Source organism: Lates calcarifer, linkage group LG5 (genome assembly GCF_001640805.2).
Source record: "Lates calcarifer isolate ASB-BC8 linkage group LG5, TLL_Latcal_v3, whole genome shotgun sequence".
Lineage (NCBI taxonomy): Eukaryota > Metazoa > Chordata > Actinopteri > Centropomidae > Lates > Lates calcarifer.
The window spans coordinates 8,925,488-8,943,846 of record NC_066837.1 but is presented as its reverse complement, the minus strand read 5'-3'; the positions used below and the strand labels follow the sequence as shown (position 1 = coordinate 8,943,846).

Genomic DNA, 18,359 nt, shown 5'->3' with positions numbered 1-18,359 from the left:
AGCTGAAGCCTGGTTGAGGCAGTCCAGCCAGAGGCCATATTGGAATCTATGAAGTCGGCTTGCACTTTGATGGAATTGAGTCTCTGTCGATTTGGGAGTCTCTAAATCGCTATCCCGGAGTTATACTCGTGTGATCGCGCCAGGCATTCCACTTGAGACCCTGCCAAGTCTGGACGGCAAGTTGTCTCGCTTCTTTTGTGGAAAAAATGAGTCCAACCGATGCTAAACGAGGGGCTAAACGCAGGAAGAACAAGCGGGGCGGTGGCAGTAGCTGCAGTGCTGTCTGCAACACCAGCGGTGGCAAGGCCGGGGTTGCCTCGGCCCTAGGCTGTGCGGGAACAGCAACACCTGCCTCTGTCGTCAGCTTTTTAACACCTGGGAGTACAGGCAACGGGAATATGGGGTCCATCACGGGCATAAACGGAGAGGTGAGAGTGTCACACAATGTTAACCGGTGCATGTCAAAACGGGGGCGACTAGCTAGCAGCGTTATCAACGACACAAATCTGATTTGGGCCCGATACTGATGCGAGGAAGGCAGCTAGCTAACTAACCTATGCAACGTAGGTGGAAATTAACTGGCTTAATTATCGCTAATGCTGGTTGCTATGCTTTGGGGAACACCTTACCTGCTAACAAGCCATATAAGTTAGCGGTGTAGTTAAACTGGCCTTATTATGTATTAATAAAGTGTCGTAAACATTAGGCTACTTTTGCCTTGGTCGAGACGCTACGACTACCACCGTTAGCTTAAGATATCGTAGCTGAATCGACAACAACTTAAACACCACGAAGCATTATTTTGAGCTAATACCAGTCCAGGTAGGTGGAGATTACATTGGCCAAGCCAAGATTATTCGCGAGGACCGTTGGGTTAAACATAATTGGCCCACGGGCTGCTGTTATACAGATAAACACTAATGCTAACTAATGCTAACAGTTAAGAGTACTAACAACTTCAGCCCCGTCGGGCCTATGTGTTTTTATAAGCTGACCTTCCACTTTTTGTTTATAAAGACTTGAATAGTTTATAACATGGTCATAATTTCCGGCAGATAAGCTAAACCATCTGACAACCTGAAGTTATCAAAGTTAGCTTAGTTATACATCTTAAGTTAGCAGTAAAATAAGGGCTCACATTGACACTCCTGTTTCTATGCAGCTGTCTTATGTTCAGTTGTCCAACTCCTAGATGTCGATTCAGAAGTTATTAAATTAGCTGTTGAGGTCAAAGAAATCACAAAGGTGACCTAAAGTTATATAGTCGTCCTGCATGGAGGTGAAATGTGTCTCTCCTATTTTCTATCTATAATTAATGCGTTATTGTAAAAATACAGAGGCAGTCAAAGTCTTTAACTTCGCTAATGTGTGTATGCAAATATGGACAAACAGCCAGTCTAATTGCAAATAAATAACCATATTCCTTGGAATGTGATAGCCTCTCCATCCAGACAAGAATTACTTCCACGTAATCATAAGAAAATAATACACACAGAGAAATGCTGGATAAAAATGCTTAGAAATTGGAAAAGTTGGTAACAGAGACAATTCCAAACTCTGATTTTTGTTTATGTGCAGATGTTGTCTAGTAGGTTGACATGACATTAATTTGCTGTAGTTTTGTCCCAGTAATAAGTTCACTAGTAAGTTGTGTTTAATATTTTGAGTAAAATGATCTGGTATGAGTTTTACAGTTTAGTTTTTCATTTTTACGCAAATTACCAGTAAAGCAAATAAAACTGTCTGCATAGCTAGATACCACTAGGAGCAAGTGGGAAAGCGCTCTATTGTAATTTGGGCATAATGACTCTCAAATGTCCAATCATGAGTCATAAACATATTATGTTTGCATAGTAGTCCTGTCTTGCACTGTAGGAATATACAGTCCTGACTGTGTTGCTTATCAGATTTCTACCTTGCATGTGCACCACACACGCACGTAGCTTTAATGCTCATAACATGCAGAACTCCACTTCACCAAGCAAGGATGTGAAATTAGCCCATTCACCAAGGCAGTCCACAATCATTAATCATTAATCTCAAGACCTGATTGACTCTTACAGACTGTCCTAATGTCATTTTTACTAATTGTAAAAGTGGAAAGTGGTCACTTCCATGTAAACACTGAGTTGTTTGTATCCCTCAGGTCAATGTGAACAACAGTGTTACACCGCAGTTTACGGAAGGACCAGTGAACGCTGACTTCTCCGGAGTCCTTCAGGTAAATTTACATTGGGTGTTTCAGAAGTTAAAGCCCACTGTATAATTTTCCTTCGGAAGCCATACCCTTTTTGTCAAAGGCAATTTACAGCTTGATGCCAGAGCTTTAAACACACTATAAGTAGAGGTACACAACAAGATGCCCTCAGTTGCGTTAAATTTATTTTTATGCTTTTTAATCACAGATTTTAAAACATTGAGTGTCCACAGTGACACAGTTGTCTCAAACATATTCAGTTCTGAACCGACTTGCCCCAAACAAAGTTGTGTGTTTGACAACAGTAGAACATCAAGATGCTCCAACAGTTATGTTTTGGACTAAATATCTGGGACATGATGGGCGCCAGCTCCATCTTCTAGTGACTGCCTGCCCTATGTGTTCGATTACAGCACTAATTTCTGTCTTGGCAGCACTTTTTTTCCGCTCACAACAGTGTTACAGTGTTCGTCACTCAGAAGGAGTTTTCTGTTACCATTCAGCCATATTTCAACTGACTGTCATCAAATATTTCCTTAAGGAAGATTTGACATTCACAAAACTTTATGCTATTGCAGTTATTCTGACCAGTGAAATTAGTAGTTATAAACATTGAAAACCTGCCAAACTCAAAATAGCAGCATCGGGATAATTGATGACAACATAATTTTTGAAAAAGTTTTATAAGAATATATGCTTTACTGCTTTGAAGGAGGAACAGAGCTTATATCTCACTATAGTCTCTGTCTTAGACTAAGGATGCATGAGCTGTAATGTTTTTCCAAATTAAATCATAGTAAATACAAAACTATTAACTCACGCATAACTGAGCACATTCAGATATGTTGTCTTGTTTACATGTGCCATAGTAAGAAATCAGTGAGGCTTTAGTAGTGTTTTTGTGTGTATTGTTCACAACAAGACATTGTGCTAAGCTCACATGGTGAATCACCTCTGGCTTGTCCAAAATATATCATGTGGCTATTAATCTGAGTTTATGTTTTTGTCACCACAAATGGTTGCTTTTGTTATAATATAAACAATGAATAAATTTTTTTGGAGTATTATAACTTCAGAATGGATTTAGATACTATCATATTGTATGGAGCCAAACCATGAACTATTTGTTCTCCCCATCCTGAATTATACAGGCAGGCAATTGGAAAAATAAACTTGACCAGCACTTTTACATTATTCGTTTAGTGATCTGCTTTTTGGTGCAGCAATGATTCAGACCCAAAATACTGCTAGAAGAGTGGGTGAATTTGGGAAATCCATAGCAACAACAGATTCAGAATTTTCCCCGTACTGCTGGTACACCTGTAAAATGTTGCTGAAATGAATGAAAATATTAAGCATTTTGCTCACTGACACACAATGTCAGTATGGAAATGATTAATTGAAACCTCTGTCTGCTAATTATGTGTGTGTGCCACTCTGTGTTCCCTCTCTGAGAAGGCTGTGTATTAAGAGAAGGTTTTAGTAGTGCCATGTTATGTGACCTGGCTTAATATTTAGCAGAGACTAATCAATCTTGTTTGCCAATGGTGACTAAACCTAAATTATCCTCAGAAAAAAAATAAACCAAGTTAAATCTTGTACATTAGTTTCTAAAGAAAATATTTACAAATATTCTCACTTTTTCTTTGAAGTTTCTTATATGTCTTTTATTAACAGTAATCACACAGTAATTTTATGCTTAAGTTAACATGGCTGGTTATCTCATGGTATATTTTTCTTTCTCTTCTTCCTCCTACTAAACATACCCACTAAAGACCCCATTTACCTTTGGCTTGAACCAGCGGGCGCCCTACACGGCCGGTGATCGCTGCCTCTTATGCCGATGTGAGCGTAAAGACAGTGCTGTGCCTTCAGAGGCAGGGATCTCAGGCCAGAACGGTACGGCACAGCCCGCCAAGACACCCAGTGCCCTCCAGCTGCCTTTGTGGGTGTGCTCTGACTGCAGGCGCACGGTCGAGAAGGAGGACCGACACACTGCTCTGGAGCAGTCACTGGGGGTAAGTCACCTGGGTATAAAGCATTTAAAATTCTTTATAGAGAGGTTATAGAAAACGTTGTCGGTGGCTGTTGTGACAGGACTGCAATTCCTCTGGTTCTTTGGCGTGATTCTAGAGTTTCTGTTTCTGTACTGATGCCACATATCTGCTCTCTCTGTCTCAACTCACACAGCTGTGGTTAGTCTGCCAGTAGATGGTGTAGCTCTTGTGTTCACTGGCCACCTCTGGTTCATTGCCAGACACAGATGCAGCAGTCAGAAGCAGCAGCTGTTGCTGTAAAAAGAATGTAATAATGAACATAATATCATTTAATTTTCCAACTTGGCTTCAGGTTGAACTATGGCTAGATGATGGTATCTAGGTCAAATATGCAAATACTGTCAAGTTCCCTAGAACAAGGAACATTGCGGTGGATCACATTTAATACAGTATACTACAATAAAGATTACATTGGATCTTTTCTGGGTGTCTTTAAGTATATTTCTTACTTTCGAACGATACTTTCTATTTTGTACTTTTTTGATTTCCTTTACACATAAGACTGTAAATATCCTCTCAGACCTATGCTGTAGAGATGCCATGATGTATAAGGCTAATACCTCCTCATATAAAGAGCTTTTTTATGTTGGACTGCCCATGCTATGCACTCAGCTTGTGTCTTACAGATAACACCAGTTTAGCTGTGGAAAAATCTTGTGATTCAGCACAGCATTTTTTTTTTTTAGCTGGAATACAAAGTCACTTTTCTTCCTCTGGGTAGTGCTTATAAGGGTGTGATTATTGGTTGTAATTAATAAAGGTGTTAACGCAACTTTTGATTGCATGCTGAATTTAAAAAGGAAGTCTGACGCTTTTATTTTCTTTCATTGGAAATTATTGTTTTTCCATGTTTTTCCTGGTTTGATCATCACAATTAGGTATTCATAGTATAGACTGCAATATTCGATCGTTCATTTTCAAGCACAGCCTCCAGCTTTACTCAGCCTGTGATTCAAAGTTGTTTTGCCAGGAATAAAATAGTATGTGAATTAGTTCATGGATTAATGGCACGCTGCTGTACAAATTATGTAAGTGCCAGTGAATTCTTAAAACTTAACAATGTAGCACATCTCAAATCCTCCTTCAAGACCTCAAGTAGTTGTAAATGTTACATTGTCAGTCTGGTTCATATCCTATTGATTAGGCTTTTTTCCAAGGCTTGTCAGGTATGGGTGGGTGGTTGGGTTATGTTTCCTCAGTTGGGGGTGTGTGTGTCTTTGCTTTTGAGCTTGGGCTTGGTTTCCTCCTAAATGTATTGTTCCATTGCATCCTCGCAAAAGGGCGAGCACTATGCTGACTCACAGTATCATGGCCCTGTAGCTAACAAGGCCAAACCACTGGAAAGCTTTTACTATGAAGCAGCTGCAGAACATTTGCAGTAACAGACAATTGGCACATAAGTCAGTCAGATAGCCTAGCAGCAATTAGATCAGAAACCAGAGATTTCAGTCTTTGAGTCACTGAGGTTAGCAAAGTTAGTCACTGCTAACTCTGGTGAATAAAACTTAGAAACATGTAGAATTTGATATATTTAAGGGCATTTTTGCCTGTGGATCATTTTTGAATACTACACGGAAGAAAAGGACGAAAAGATGAAGATGTTTGTGGGAGCTGATGCTCATTCACATTATAAGTTTTATTTTGGGCTTTCTGTATTTTCTTGTTGACATACCCTATGTGTGCTAGTCACATGGTGTGGTGTAGCAGCATTTTCTGGACAAACGAGTCATTTATATGTTTATGGCTTTGCTTGCTTCTATCTTGAAGAAATTCAAGATTGTTTTGTATCTTACACTGCTCTTTTTCATACTCCACACAGAGCCAGGACTTCCTTTTGCACATGCCTGTGGGTAATGGAAACCTGGGCCAGGAGGCAGCTACCGGGGACAGAGTGACCACTGCTGCGCCTACACTACCCATGCTCCCTGCCCCGGACCTTACCGCACCAATGCCTGCTGATACAGTGTGCAGCTGTGAAGCTTGCAATGAGAGACGGTTAGTTCAGGTTGATTATCTCTGAAGTAAATTACTTTCAGATGAGTAAGTTTTTGTGTGTGTTAATGAAATCTTGATGAATTCATTACCTGAATCACAGGGAGATCTCTGCTGAGTCAGAGAGAGAGTCACAGCAGCTGCAGAACCACTGGTCAGAGGTTCGCTACCTGGTGCGCTGCATCTACCGTCAGACAGGAACACCACTAGCAGATGACCATGACCAGCCCTTAGAGAGAGACAAGGAGGGCATGAAGGAACTGGTGGACAGGTATAATGACAAACACAGCTCTGCTCATTTTCTCTGCCTCAGTTCTCACTTATAGGATATGTGTCCACTAGGGGTCTCTACTGAACTGCAAAAGCATCTGTGAATGCAGGAAAAAGGCATCTGAGTCAGTCAGAGGCTTGAAAGCCTTTGAAAGTAGTGATGTCAACCAACTGAAACTACTGCCTTACTTGCTGTAAATGGCCTGATTAAAAGCCCCAATAAAATGGAATCTTTACTTCCTTAATATCATGTATTTCCTGTATTACAGTATATTGGGTCATGCCATGACTCACTGAGGGAACATTGTAAACTGTAAACCAAGGCAGGGAGATTAGGAAAAGAAAACCAGTTTTATTTTAGGTGGCCATTTCCAAAAATAATTTTGCTTGTTTCCCACTCACAGACTCTGTGAGAAGGACCCCTACCAGTTATATCAACGGTTGGAGCAGCAGGCCCGTGAATATGTCTTGGAAATGAAGGTGCGGCTACTGAAGCACCTTTCTGCAGGCTCCAAGACCACGGGACAATCGGGGACTGTGGCTGCAGCCCAGGGTCCCCCTCAGGCCCACCAGTTCATCTCCCTGCTGCTGGAGGAGTACAGTGCCCTCTGTCAAGCTGCACGCACCATCAGCAGCTTCCTACTCACCCTGGTTAGTTTGTCCTTTAGTGCAGCCAGAGTTTCTGTTAGGTGTCCTGCAGGTGGCATAAAAGGCAAAATTTTTACTAAAGATCAACTTTGTCACACACATTACAATGTTTAAGATATCCATTACATTCATATCTTTTGTTACTGTCATTGTTTTGATTGTAATCCAAACCTTTTTTCCCCTCAGGAGAATGAGCACCTCCAGAAATTCCAGGTGACGTGGGAGCTGCACAACAAGCACCTTTTTGAGAATCTGGTGTTCTCTGAACCAATCTTGCACAGCAGTTTACCTGCACTGGTTGCACAGCTGAAGTAAGACATCATTTTTATTTAAGAAACTGAAAGATACTATGACTTGGATTTCTTTGCTACTCTAGACCAATATTTTTAATCTTCCTTTTTTCAGACATGGCACAGCCTCCCATGATTCATACAATGAAGACATGTATAGGACCTTGTTAGAGAGCTACCAGCAGCTACAGCAGGAGATGGCCTCAGTGGCTGCTGAATGGCAGGAGTGTGAGAAGAGGATTGATGACTATGTAGATGAACAGGTACACACATTGAAGATGTCACATAAATGAATTTGATACATAAAGTTATTTTTATAAAAAGATGTTTTTTGTTAAAGATGCAGTAATTCAAGGTGTAAGGTTGTAACTCTTTTGCAGCTGCTTTTTAAGGTGGAGGGTAACCAAAGAACAGAGCCACACAAGTCCTTGATTAGCAAAAATGTAAGATTTTTAAGTTATATCTGAACAGAGTCATACAGGTTTTCGGTTTCCAATTTATGAAAGTAAATGTTCTTTTCATTACCTGCCCATTTTCAGACTTTGAAGACAAAGCAGCGAATGCTGAAGGAGGACTGGGAGTTCTTTAAGCAGAGAAGATTTATAGAAGAACAGGTACACTACAAGAATATGAAGCTATCATGGCAGATTTAAACAGACATTTCTCTGATTCAAAGTACATTTTTATTTTGTTCTCTACAGTTACCCAACAGTAAAAAGTCCCCCAGTGGAGATAACAACTTCACAGACACTATGAGGATGCTCTCATCTCGCCTGAGTATTCCAGACTGTCCAAACTGCAATTATAGAAGAAGGTGAGTTTTTAGGATTAGCTTTTGTGTCATTATCTGAGATCAACTCACATCCAGTAAAATAAATTCCAAGCCAACGAAACCGATGTTGTTTTGTTCAGTTGACTTGATTCCACAACCACACCGAGACCTTTTAGAGGAAGTGATCTCAGCTTCACCACAAACAAATTCTTGAGCAGTTTGTTTGTGCTGTGAACATGATTTGACCTCAGTCTGACCCAACGACAAGTATAACTACTTTGCAAGTAAAAGCTAAATGGCTGTCAGAGCCAGGTGCTCTATGCAGACTGGAATATAGTTGAGCGAAATCAATTATTGGTAGCAGCTAGCCCGAGAGTTAATCAAGGTCTGAACTGGACTAGCCACAAAGTGCATTGCCTTCTTGATATTATACAGTGTGAATTTCAATATTTTGGTAAATCACTGTTGACATATTGCTGTGATGCTTGTTGCAATGTTCATTTTGTCCGTACCACCCACCTCGACCGACAGGTGCACATGTGATGACTGCAGTCTCTCGCACATCCTGACATGTGGCATCATGGACTCTCCCATCGCTGAGGACCTCCACATCAAACTGCCTCTGCAAGGCGAACCTCCCCGGGATTACTTGGCCGAGGTTCACCCTCCCAGCCTCTCCTCCGGCAGTTCAGCATCTGGCTCCAACTCCAGTTCTCCCATCACCATTCAGCAACATCCAAGGCTCATTCTGCCAGAAGGGGATACCAACACTTTGTAAGTCAGCCAGTCATTGTTCCAATCACAGAACTTTAAGCCACAGTTTAGTGTTGTTTATGTCAGATCACCATATTTGCACAGCTCATCTTATAGACAATAATTTCCCCCTCTTTCACTTTCCCCTAACCTGACTAATACTTCTTCTAGTATTAGTGATGATGACGAAGTGCCTCCGTTGTCCAGTAAATTTGGGGACATCTACCCTATGACTGGTTATGAGGAGAGCAGCGTTGTGACCGCTGCTGTGAACGGCCTCCACAGTGACATCAATGGGGAAGGGGAAAACGTGGCTCTAAAGGCAGGGGTGAGTTCTGTATTGTGGTGTGTTACTTAAAGAAAAATGCCCAAGATTAGTTGTGAATTTCCCTGCAGAGTTTCTGGATGATGAAACCAATATTCATTATGAGTGGGTTACTGGTGGTTAGGGAAATGTTTCGTGTACTGTTACCCAACTATTTCCTAATTCAGTCCTCTTTGTTTCACACATTTTGTTTGTCTCAGTCTCCTCACATTACCAGCAGCAGTAGTTCATCAGAGGGTGATGAAGAGGAAGCTGATGGTGAGGTTGGTGGGGAGCCCCCAGGGCAGCAGGAGGAGCTTTCTCCAGGAAAGACCAACAGTCCTCCACCCGCTTACAATCACCAACAGGTATTCCCACTTTGTCTGAATTTTTGCAGGAATTAACCCTGTTAACAGAATGACAACAATCACAGCATTCACATGATTATTTTTCACAGCAGTGGAGATAAAAACATTCTGGTTTAGGGATCAGTTTGGAACTAGTCCTCATTTGGGCTTGCTATGGACCCTTAATACTTTTACTAGCATTGAACAAGTAGTGAAAACCTTTTAAAGTACAGAAAGCCGGCATCACAATCTTCTTTACTTAGTTTTTAGAAATTTTGGACTGTTGACAGCATAAGTGAAAAATAGTCCATCTTCTCACATGTAAGGGCAGTTATCTCATATTGAGGAACACACTCTGTGGTGTAAAAGCGGACATGTTTTGAATTTATGTTACCACTCTCAGGTAGAACAGGTCCAGCATGCCTGTGAGTGCCACGTTTGCAACCAGGATCCCAGCTCCTCCACCTTGGGCCTTGCCACATGCCTGCCCCCTAGTCGGCTCCACGCTGCGCCTCCCTCAGCTGTCGGACACCAGTTCTTCACAGACAGCAAAACTCCCCCCGCCCACCCCGCCCTCCACCTCTACCCCCACATCCACGGCCACCTGCCCCTACACAACTTCTCCCGGCCCCTACTGCACCCCACACTCTACCCACCCAGTCCTCCTCTCACACACAGCAAGGTGAGCATAATTCTTGGGCCCATACAGCCATAAAGCTAGACATAAATTATTTTCTCCCATATTACTTTCTTTTTACAGCATGTAGAATTATAGGCATGAGACTCTCTTTAAGGGAAAAATTTATTCATTTCCTTATGGCTGGGGATTTTTTAAGGTTCCAGGAACAATACTAAGCTTAGTTGCATCTAGTTTCACTTAGTTTCACTGTCATTTTAATTGTCTGCCACAAGGGGTCAGACTGAACCCAATCTAAGACATGTCATAAGCAGTCTAAAGTTGAATTGTAGGCCAGCTCAAATCACTTCATTTCATAAACCCGGGCTAATGACATGATTTGTTTTGTAACTACTTTCTTTTTTTCCTAAAGCCTCTTCCCCCAAACCCTACATCAAACCACTCAGCGGCCAAGCAGCCAGCTTTTAGCCCATCACTACCAGAGCACGTCTACCAGAACTGCTTTGGTGGTGCAGGTGGAACAGGTGACTGGAACAGCTCACTGCAGTGCCTCTCACTCAAGTTTGAGAACCTGTGGGATGCTGCTGTGATGAAGACCTGGAATCCATCTGTGCTGTTGCCTGAGTCTCTGCCAGGTGAGCCACTCTGGCACAACAGAAGATCCCAAAAATTGAGGTGAATTTTGTTTTAGATAATAAAAAGTCTGAAACCTATTATAATCCCTCACATTTGTTGACAATCAACAGGTGACATGCTCGGACCACCCCTTGGTGACGTCCCTCTCCCGCCAACATCATCCATCGGCCCCCAAGGGGAGCACCCCTCACTGCCCACCCCTCTGCCCCCTTCCTCCTCCTCATCACTGTCATCGTCTTCATCATCATCGTCGTCGTCGTCATCGTGCTCCTCTTCAGAAGCCAAAGAGCAGAAGAAGAGTGGCGCCAAGAAGAAGTGTCTCTACAATTTCCAGGATGCCTTCATGGAGACCAATCGAGTAGTGATGGCCACCTCCGCCTCCACGTCCTCTGTGTCCTGCACTGCCACCACTGTCCAGTCAAGTAATAACCCACCCATCCACCTAGCATCTAAAAGACCCAACTCTTTAGGTAATATAGGAGGGCAGGAGCAGTGGTTAGGTTTGTATAGATGACTTGACTTTTTTATGATTAACTAATGGTCGACTGAGAAAATCAGAGTTATTACAGGGGTGTGATATCCACTGTTAAACCCACCACCAAAGCAAATGTTTTTCAAAGTGAGAAAGACACATGTGACCATGTGTCGTAACAAAGTAGATTTGGTCTTACAAGAAATAAACCGTGGTCTCATCCAATGCATCTTTGTCTTTTCTAGACGATGTATTTCACAATCTAGGTAAAGAGGACCACAGGCAGCCTGCTCCAGCAACACCTAGAAACGGCTCCACAGGACTGACCTCCCTTCCTCCGCTCTCGGGCCCTGCCCTGCCACCGGCACCCACCACGCACCTTCCCACAATGGGATCGCAGCCCTTCCCAAAGATGGCTGCTCCAGCCCCAGACTTTGTAGAAGCCCACCAGGGTTTATGTCTCCCGCCTGCAGAGCCTCCAGCCTCCTCAACAGATGGCCCCATCAGTGCCCCACCCAGTGTCTGCAGGTAAGCATTAAGGAAACCTAAAAATGTTGTTTGTTTTGAAATGTGATTTTGTTGTTTGTGATGAAAAAGAGGGAGCCAGTTTTAAGTATCCTTCTTTTCAGTGATCCTGACTGTGAGGGCCATCGCTGTGAGGGGAATGGGGCATATGAGCATCAGCCATACGATGGAGAAGAGAGTCAGGATGAGGACAGTTGCTCTGAGCATAGCTCCTCCACCTCCACCTCCACCAATCAGAAAGAAGGAAAGTACTGTGACTGCTGCTACTGCGAGTTCTTTGGGCATGGCGGGGTAAGACATACATTTATTATTCAGTAACATTAACACGTTCACCTCAAATTTACATAGTTTTCTGGCAAATGCCACTAATGAGTACTTAAATTTTCTTACTCAATCTTGAATTTCACTTCTGTCATCAGTTAGTTTTAAGTTCAAGTTTAGATGTAATAAATTGATTAAAAATAGACATTTGGTGACTCATAGTTTAGTAATTTATTGATGGCATCCTCATTGCTTGCATCTCTCTCTGTTTTAATCCCAGCCCCCAGCTGCTCCTACCAGTCGAAACTATGCAGAGATGCGGGAGAAGCTGCGCTTGCGTCTCACAAAACGTAAGGAGGAGCAGCCAAAGCGTGAGGAGCAGCAGCCAGTGATAGAACGAGATGGAGGGGTGGAGGACCACAGGCGAGTGGAGGACCTATTGCAGTTCATAAACAGTGCCGACAGTAAACCTGCCTCCAGTTCTAAGGCGGCAAAACGGGCCAGGCATAAACAAAAGAAGGTAAAATAACTTCAAAGGTCTTTTCAAATTGTCACAGCAACCTCCAGTCTGTATCCATCATTGTTTAAATCACTGCTCAAAACCACTTTAAAATAAAGTACCTCTGCTGGTAAATAGTGCAGATGTCTTTATGTCGACAACTAGGATTTTTTGGGTTTAAGTTGTCATAATGCTGAAAGCGTACATCTTTTTGTGCTCCAGATGGAGGAGAAAGCCCGTCTGGAGGCAGAGGCCCGTGAAAGGGAGGAGCAGCTGCTGCTGGAGGAACAGCAACGACGACAGCGGCAGGAAGAGGAAGAGGCAGCGCTTCAAAAGGAACTGCTCCGGCTGCAGGAGCTGCAGCAACATCGTGCTGCCAAGAAGAAAAAGAAAGAGAAAGCAAAGGAAAACACCGCACCTCCACAAAACAACCCACAGCCCCTCAAACAGACAGCTCAAAACGTCTTAGATAATCTTCAGAACGGAAAGTCACAACTGCTTCAAACCCTCATCCGCCTCCCTGATCAGAGGGAACCTAGATTTGACCCTGTACCCCAATCCAACACACAGCACAGCCCAAAACGCACCAGTGACAAGGGGCTCTCTGCTGAGACCAACTTCCCCAGCTCTCCAGCCACCCTCCACAATGGCACTTCTACATCTCACCTTGAGGTGAACAGTAAAGTTAAGGCCAAACAGTCTGCTAAGGTGGCGACTTGTGAGGCTGCAGTTAAGAAAGCACCAGAGTTACCCAAGAACTCGGACGTGACAGCAAAGCTAACAAACAGCACCACCCACACCACTACAACAGACACCAAAGCAACACAAATCAGACCTGTTGAGGCTCTAGCTCCTCTCCCAACCACCGAACCGCGGAGGGAGGACAGGAGTAATAACAGAAGTGCTAGTGGAAAAAGGCAGCAGCAACAGCCACCCCTGACCCAAATAAAGGAAGACAGGAGAAGTCCACCTGTGTCAAACCCCTCCCCATCTCCCCCTCCAGCCCCTCAGTCTGAGCAGACCCAGCAGAATGGTAAACCTCCCAGTGCAGAGTCCCCACAGCCCAAAGGCAAGACCAAGAAGAATAAGAAGAAGAAGGGGGACAAAATGAACAGCTCAATAGGTTGGTATTACGACTCACAATTAGATTTTGAAGATTCAGGTGTGTGTTAACCATGAAACGGTATAAATGCAGTAGCTTATTCTTAATGTCACTCCTGACCAGCCTCGCTGCATAAATAACTGTAGCACCACAGACATCGTGCTAGGTGAGGGGAAATATGAACTGTCCTCAACAGAACACTCACCAGGGACAGCTTGACTTGTCTACATTACAGCAACATCTATTTCCTCACTTGTCTCTTGGGTATTCTGTGTTACAACCACCGCATTACAGTGTGGTTAGTGAATTTGTGCGCTGTGCAGATGGCTGCTCTCATTTACTTTCATTGCTTTGACCAGGTAGTATGAGAAGTTGAAGAAGAAGTGATGTTAACACTGTCATAATATGTTCAGCCTCACTCTTTGGCCTTAAAACTATTTGACTAGAACCAAAAAATTGCTTCCAACTGAAATAGGTGCAGTTATCATGCATGTATTTTATTTTGTTTTAGATGATGTATTTTTGCCCAAAGACATCGACCTGGACAGCACTGAAATGGATGAAACAGAGAGGGAGGTGGAATATTTTAAAAGGTATGTCTTGAAGTAACCAACTGTTTGTATTCCATGTGTTCTTAAAAATCTATGTGTCACCTCTTAGGAGTTAACTTTTTCTTTCTGTTGTCTCAGGTTTTGCTTGGATTCTGCTCGGCAGACCCGTCAACGGCTTTCCATCAACTGGTCAAACTTTAGTTTGAAGAAGGCTACATTTGCTGCACACTGAGGGTGTTAGTGAGTGACTGTCAGGACACAATCAGTACCTTAACAGCTATACCAACCCACACGTTCCCCACCCCACAGCTCATCCCTGTACCTCCACCCAACTGTTGTCCTCCCAGAACTTCTCTCCTGCTGTGCCCAAATCACACCCACGCTGCCTTGCTTTGTTCTTGTCACTGTGTGGTTCCAACACAGACCCATCTGGACTGATCCACCTGCAGAACTAAAAACAAAAATGAAATGAAATGACACAAAAAGAATCACAAAATGCTACTTTACATCTGATTAATTTTCCTTGCGTGCTTGTGTGCTTTTAGTCTGAGTTGGGCATTTCTCTTGACTGAAAAAGCCATGGTCTGAAATTATTTTCTTATATTGGCTTACCTGTAGTCAAAAGATGCTTACTCTGTCTGGATGGTTTCCTTCCAAAAAAAAAAAAGACAATGGAAACTACAAAAAAATGAGAAATGTAATGAATTAAAAGCTGTATTTGAGATATTGTGGCTTACTATCCCATCGTCTCCCTTCCTAGCACGGCATCTCATCCACATATGATTGACAAGGGAATGGGCTTGGTCAGCTGGTCTCCACTCCCCAATTCCCCCACCAACCCGCCCCCCCAACACCACCACCAACACCCTATTTCACAGAAAGGAGGAAGGCGTAATACTTGACAATGTTCTTTTTTGGTTTTTAAGTTCTGTTTAACAAACTGTTGAGTAAAAGTGTACCAGTTACAGTTTTTGTTTTCTTGATTTTTGACCTGTAGCCAGCTTGTATCAGAATACTTTCAGAATGAAATTGAAAAAGAACAATACTCACACTATCAATCTGTTATAGAGTGTATATTGTATTAACACTGAAGCCAAACTGGCTACTTTTAACATATTGTTAAGTAATATTAAATCTTGTCTTTCTTTTTTGAAAGATGGAATACAGTAGTATGGCAGGATTATGTGTCTTGTGTCAAATCTTATTTCCTACATGCAGCAGAAGTTGTTAACAAAGGACGTGGACACTTAAAACAACACATACAGACATTTATATACATAGTTGGACATTTTGGGGAAATATATATATTTAGTCGCTTTCGATACCTCTCTAGTATCTGTCCATGAAATATAAGGCTATAGTAAGCAGCTGGTTAGCACCATGGCCGGATTAACCTCCTAGGAAGTCCTGGGACAAAGATTTTTTTGTGGGCCCCCCTGTGACCCCTACAAGTTTTGACACAGCATCCATACAAGTTGGACAACCCATCAGAACTGAAAGTCTACTTCCAAGGGATTAATCACAATCATGTAGACCCAAATTATATGTAGTGAACCTGGGGCTTTTGGAGGCTCTGGGGCTCTGGGGCAGTTTCCTGCATTGCCCATTAGTGATCCAGCCTTCCTTCGCTCAAAGACTGGAAAAAGGAGGAAACGGGTTGGTTCTGTCTGACTGCAAAAAATTTTTTAAAAAATAAAATAAATAATCCACCTACCAGCACCCCGTAGATCCGGTTCACAAATTAACCCAAAAACGTTAAAACCTTTTTTACAAGAACCCAAAGTGGGGGAAAAATTACACATGGTTTTTTATGGATAAAGCAATATAATGTGTTAATAAAGTGAGGTTTAGAGGTGCTAATAGGTAGATTTTATTGCCACTGGACAGTTTTACTGAACAAGGCTTCCTGCTTCTCCCCCATTTTCAGTCTTTGAGCTAAACTAAGCTAATCGACTGCTGGCTGTAGCTTCATATTTAACAGACAAATATGACAGTGGTGTCAGTCTTTTCATCTAGCTAAATTGGCAAGCTTGTAAATAAGCGTAATCCCAAAGGGTCTAACTAAGAGAGAAATTCATCAAGGCCAGTTCGCTTGAATGTGCTCATGCCCCAATACAGTAAATAGTATGGGACCAGACAGTAATATGTAGTGTTTGTACTATGGCAGGAATTTTACCCATTATTGCTGTCTGCGGCCACACAAGGTTGCAGGGTGAGTCACACCCTCAGTTATGTGTTCCTTTTGGGAAATCCACTAATTGACAGTCATAATCAATCTACAAGGCTAATGTAACTGAGTCATGTAGATCCAGAGGTTCAGTTTCACTTGTACAGTACCTTAAACAAAAAAAGGCAGCTGCCACTAGGCTACTTCAGGCAGTTACATGTAGCACTATTTCATACATGCACATGAAACTCTAGGGAAAATTGAATTGAGACAGTTATGAAATCAAGTACATTCCCTCAGGGTAAAGTGAGCGCGAAATGAGGTCATGCCTTGGCTTATCTAGATGTAGATGAGATAATACATACCTTTCAAAGTGAACATCAGCTGTGGTAATTTTGCTTGGTGTTTTTCCACCAGTTTGTTTTGAATTAAAAAGAGGCATAATGGCATTTTTGTAAACTTTCTCTAAGCATCCTTTTCTGCCATACAGTGCTAAAATACGTTCAGGTTATTGTGTGACTCTGGTGGTTACATTTTTGGAAAACTAGTGAGCTGAGTTTTTATTGGTAGTTCATTTCAGCTGCTAAAACCTAATTTCACATGAATTTGCATAGACACATAAGGGTAAACAGATGCCCTGCATTTCAGGATGCAAAACATTCCCATATTTTCATTCTTACTTAAAAAGAAAACTAGATTAGAGTTTTCAGCAGCTCTTGATTTTTAAAAAATGTTAAAATATTGTGCTGTATGTAAAGTACAGTATGTTCACATCATATGTTTAGGGTCAAGAGATAATGTGGAAGAGGAAGTGAGTTACAGTAATGTTGTTCACAGTGACTGCTTCCTCTTAACTTTTCCAAGAGTAATTGTTTCTTAAAACCGAGGGATTTCACTACGAAAAATTACCATTCTTACAAATTTGATGAATGAGAGAACTGTGGTAAACGTGTACTTCATGTTAGAGAAGACAAAAGGTTTTGGTTTGCAAGAGCCACTGGAGCAGATATGACTCATAATTTATTTCAGGTATGAATGACTGTCTGGCTGTTTGTAGAGTGTGCTAGCTCTCAGTCACCAGTGATGTAAGATCGGATCTACCACATTTAAGCAAATGCCCCACAAAACTACGCAAATGTAAAGTCAAAATCAGCAAACAAAAATGTCTGAGAGGACAAACGTAGGCTGTGATCTAAATAAAACATCAAAATGGCACAGATTTCTGTTTTTTGATATATGAAGAGATAAGAGCCACTTAACTCAACCCTTTCTCTCATTAATGAAATATTTATCTGTAGAAGTCACCTAAATTTTTTTTCCATCATGTGTACTTTCAAGAAAGATTCCCTTGATTTAAAATTTGCTGTGAAAATCGTCTTGGTCGATGAAGGAAAACACAATGGTGCTCTCAGAGCAGTCTGACAATGACAGGGGAGAGCGCCAAAAGGATTATTAAAAGGGATCAGAGCTGCCTTGTAGCTTGTAATCAGAACGCTGATCTTTTCATTGTCAACTGCCTGGAGCGCTTCAGGATCACATACATTTCCAAAGAGGGAATCTCCCTCCTGCTTTCCTGGCTACAAACTGCCACCACTCTCTTGTTTTTAATGGCTGAAACCTTGGACCCCTTTAGGTAGCAGCTTTAAAACAAACAGTCAACATTAATACCAACTACCTCAACCAACATATGTTAAATTCAAATGATCCACTCAAGTCGACAGCACTCCATTTTAACATAAGCTTGTCTGCTTTTTTGGGAATTCCCTCGTGATGGCTGGAAATTCCCATTCTTTTAGGATATACACAAGATTAAAGGCCCTATCTATCTATTCTGTGTTTGTCTGGATAAGTGTCAGGCTGAAGTTTTCCCTCTCTGTTA

The 18,359-nt window shown here is 42.1% G+C and overlaps 1 protein-coding gene across 3 annotated transcripts; it reads left to right on the top strand.

Moving 5' to 3' along the window:
- Nucleotides 1–13: 13 nt before the first annotated feature.
- fam193a (family with sequence similarity 193 member A) lies at nucleotides 14–15,493 on the top strand. Of its 3 annotated transcripts, none has more exons than XM_018703232.2 (23): nucleotides 14–428; nucleotides 2,147–2,221; nucleotides 3,973–4,215; nucleotides 6,074–6,249; nucleotides 6,350–6,517; nucleotides 6,921–7,167; nucleotides 7,351–7,475; nucleotides 7,570–7,717; nucleotides 7,847–7,897; nucleotides 7,994–8,068; nucleotides 8,156–8,268; nucleotides 8,758–9,000; nucleotides 9,151–9,307; nucleotides 9,505–9,651; nucleotides 10,034–10,312; nucleotides 10,680–10,902; nucleotides 11,014–11,373; nucleotides 11,621–11,903; nucleotides 12,005–12,191; nucleotides 12,442–12,681; nucleotides 12,883–13,783; nucleotides 14,274–14,355; nucleotides 14,452–15,493. In XM_018703232.2, the coding sequence occupies exons 1-23, from the start codon at nucleotides 207–209 to the stop codon at nucleotides 14,543–14,545; spliced, it is 4,839 nt and encodes a 1,612-aa protein (XP_018558748.1). In that variant the 5' UTR covers nucleotides 14–206; the 3' UTR covers nucleotides 14,546–15,493. The 3 variants fall into 3 exon arrangements, with proteins under 3 accessions (XP_018558748.1, XP_018558749.1, XP_018558747.1); XM_018703233.2 differs by having other exon boundaries at nucleotides 7,835–7,897; nucleotides 11,014–11,325; XM_018703231.2 differs by having other exon boundaries at nucleotides 7,835–7,897.
- Nucleotides 15,494–18,359: the final 2,866 nt, after the last annotated feature.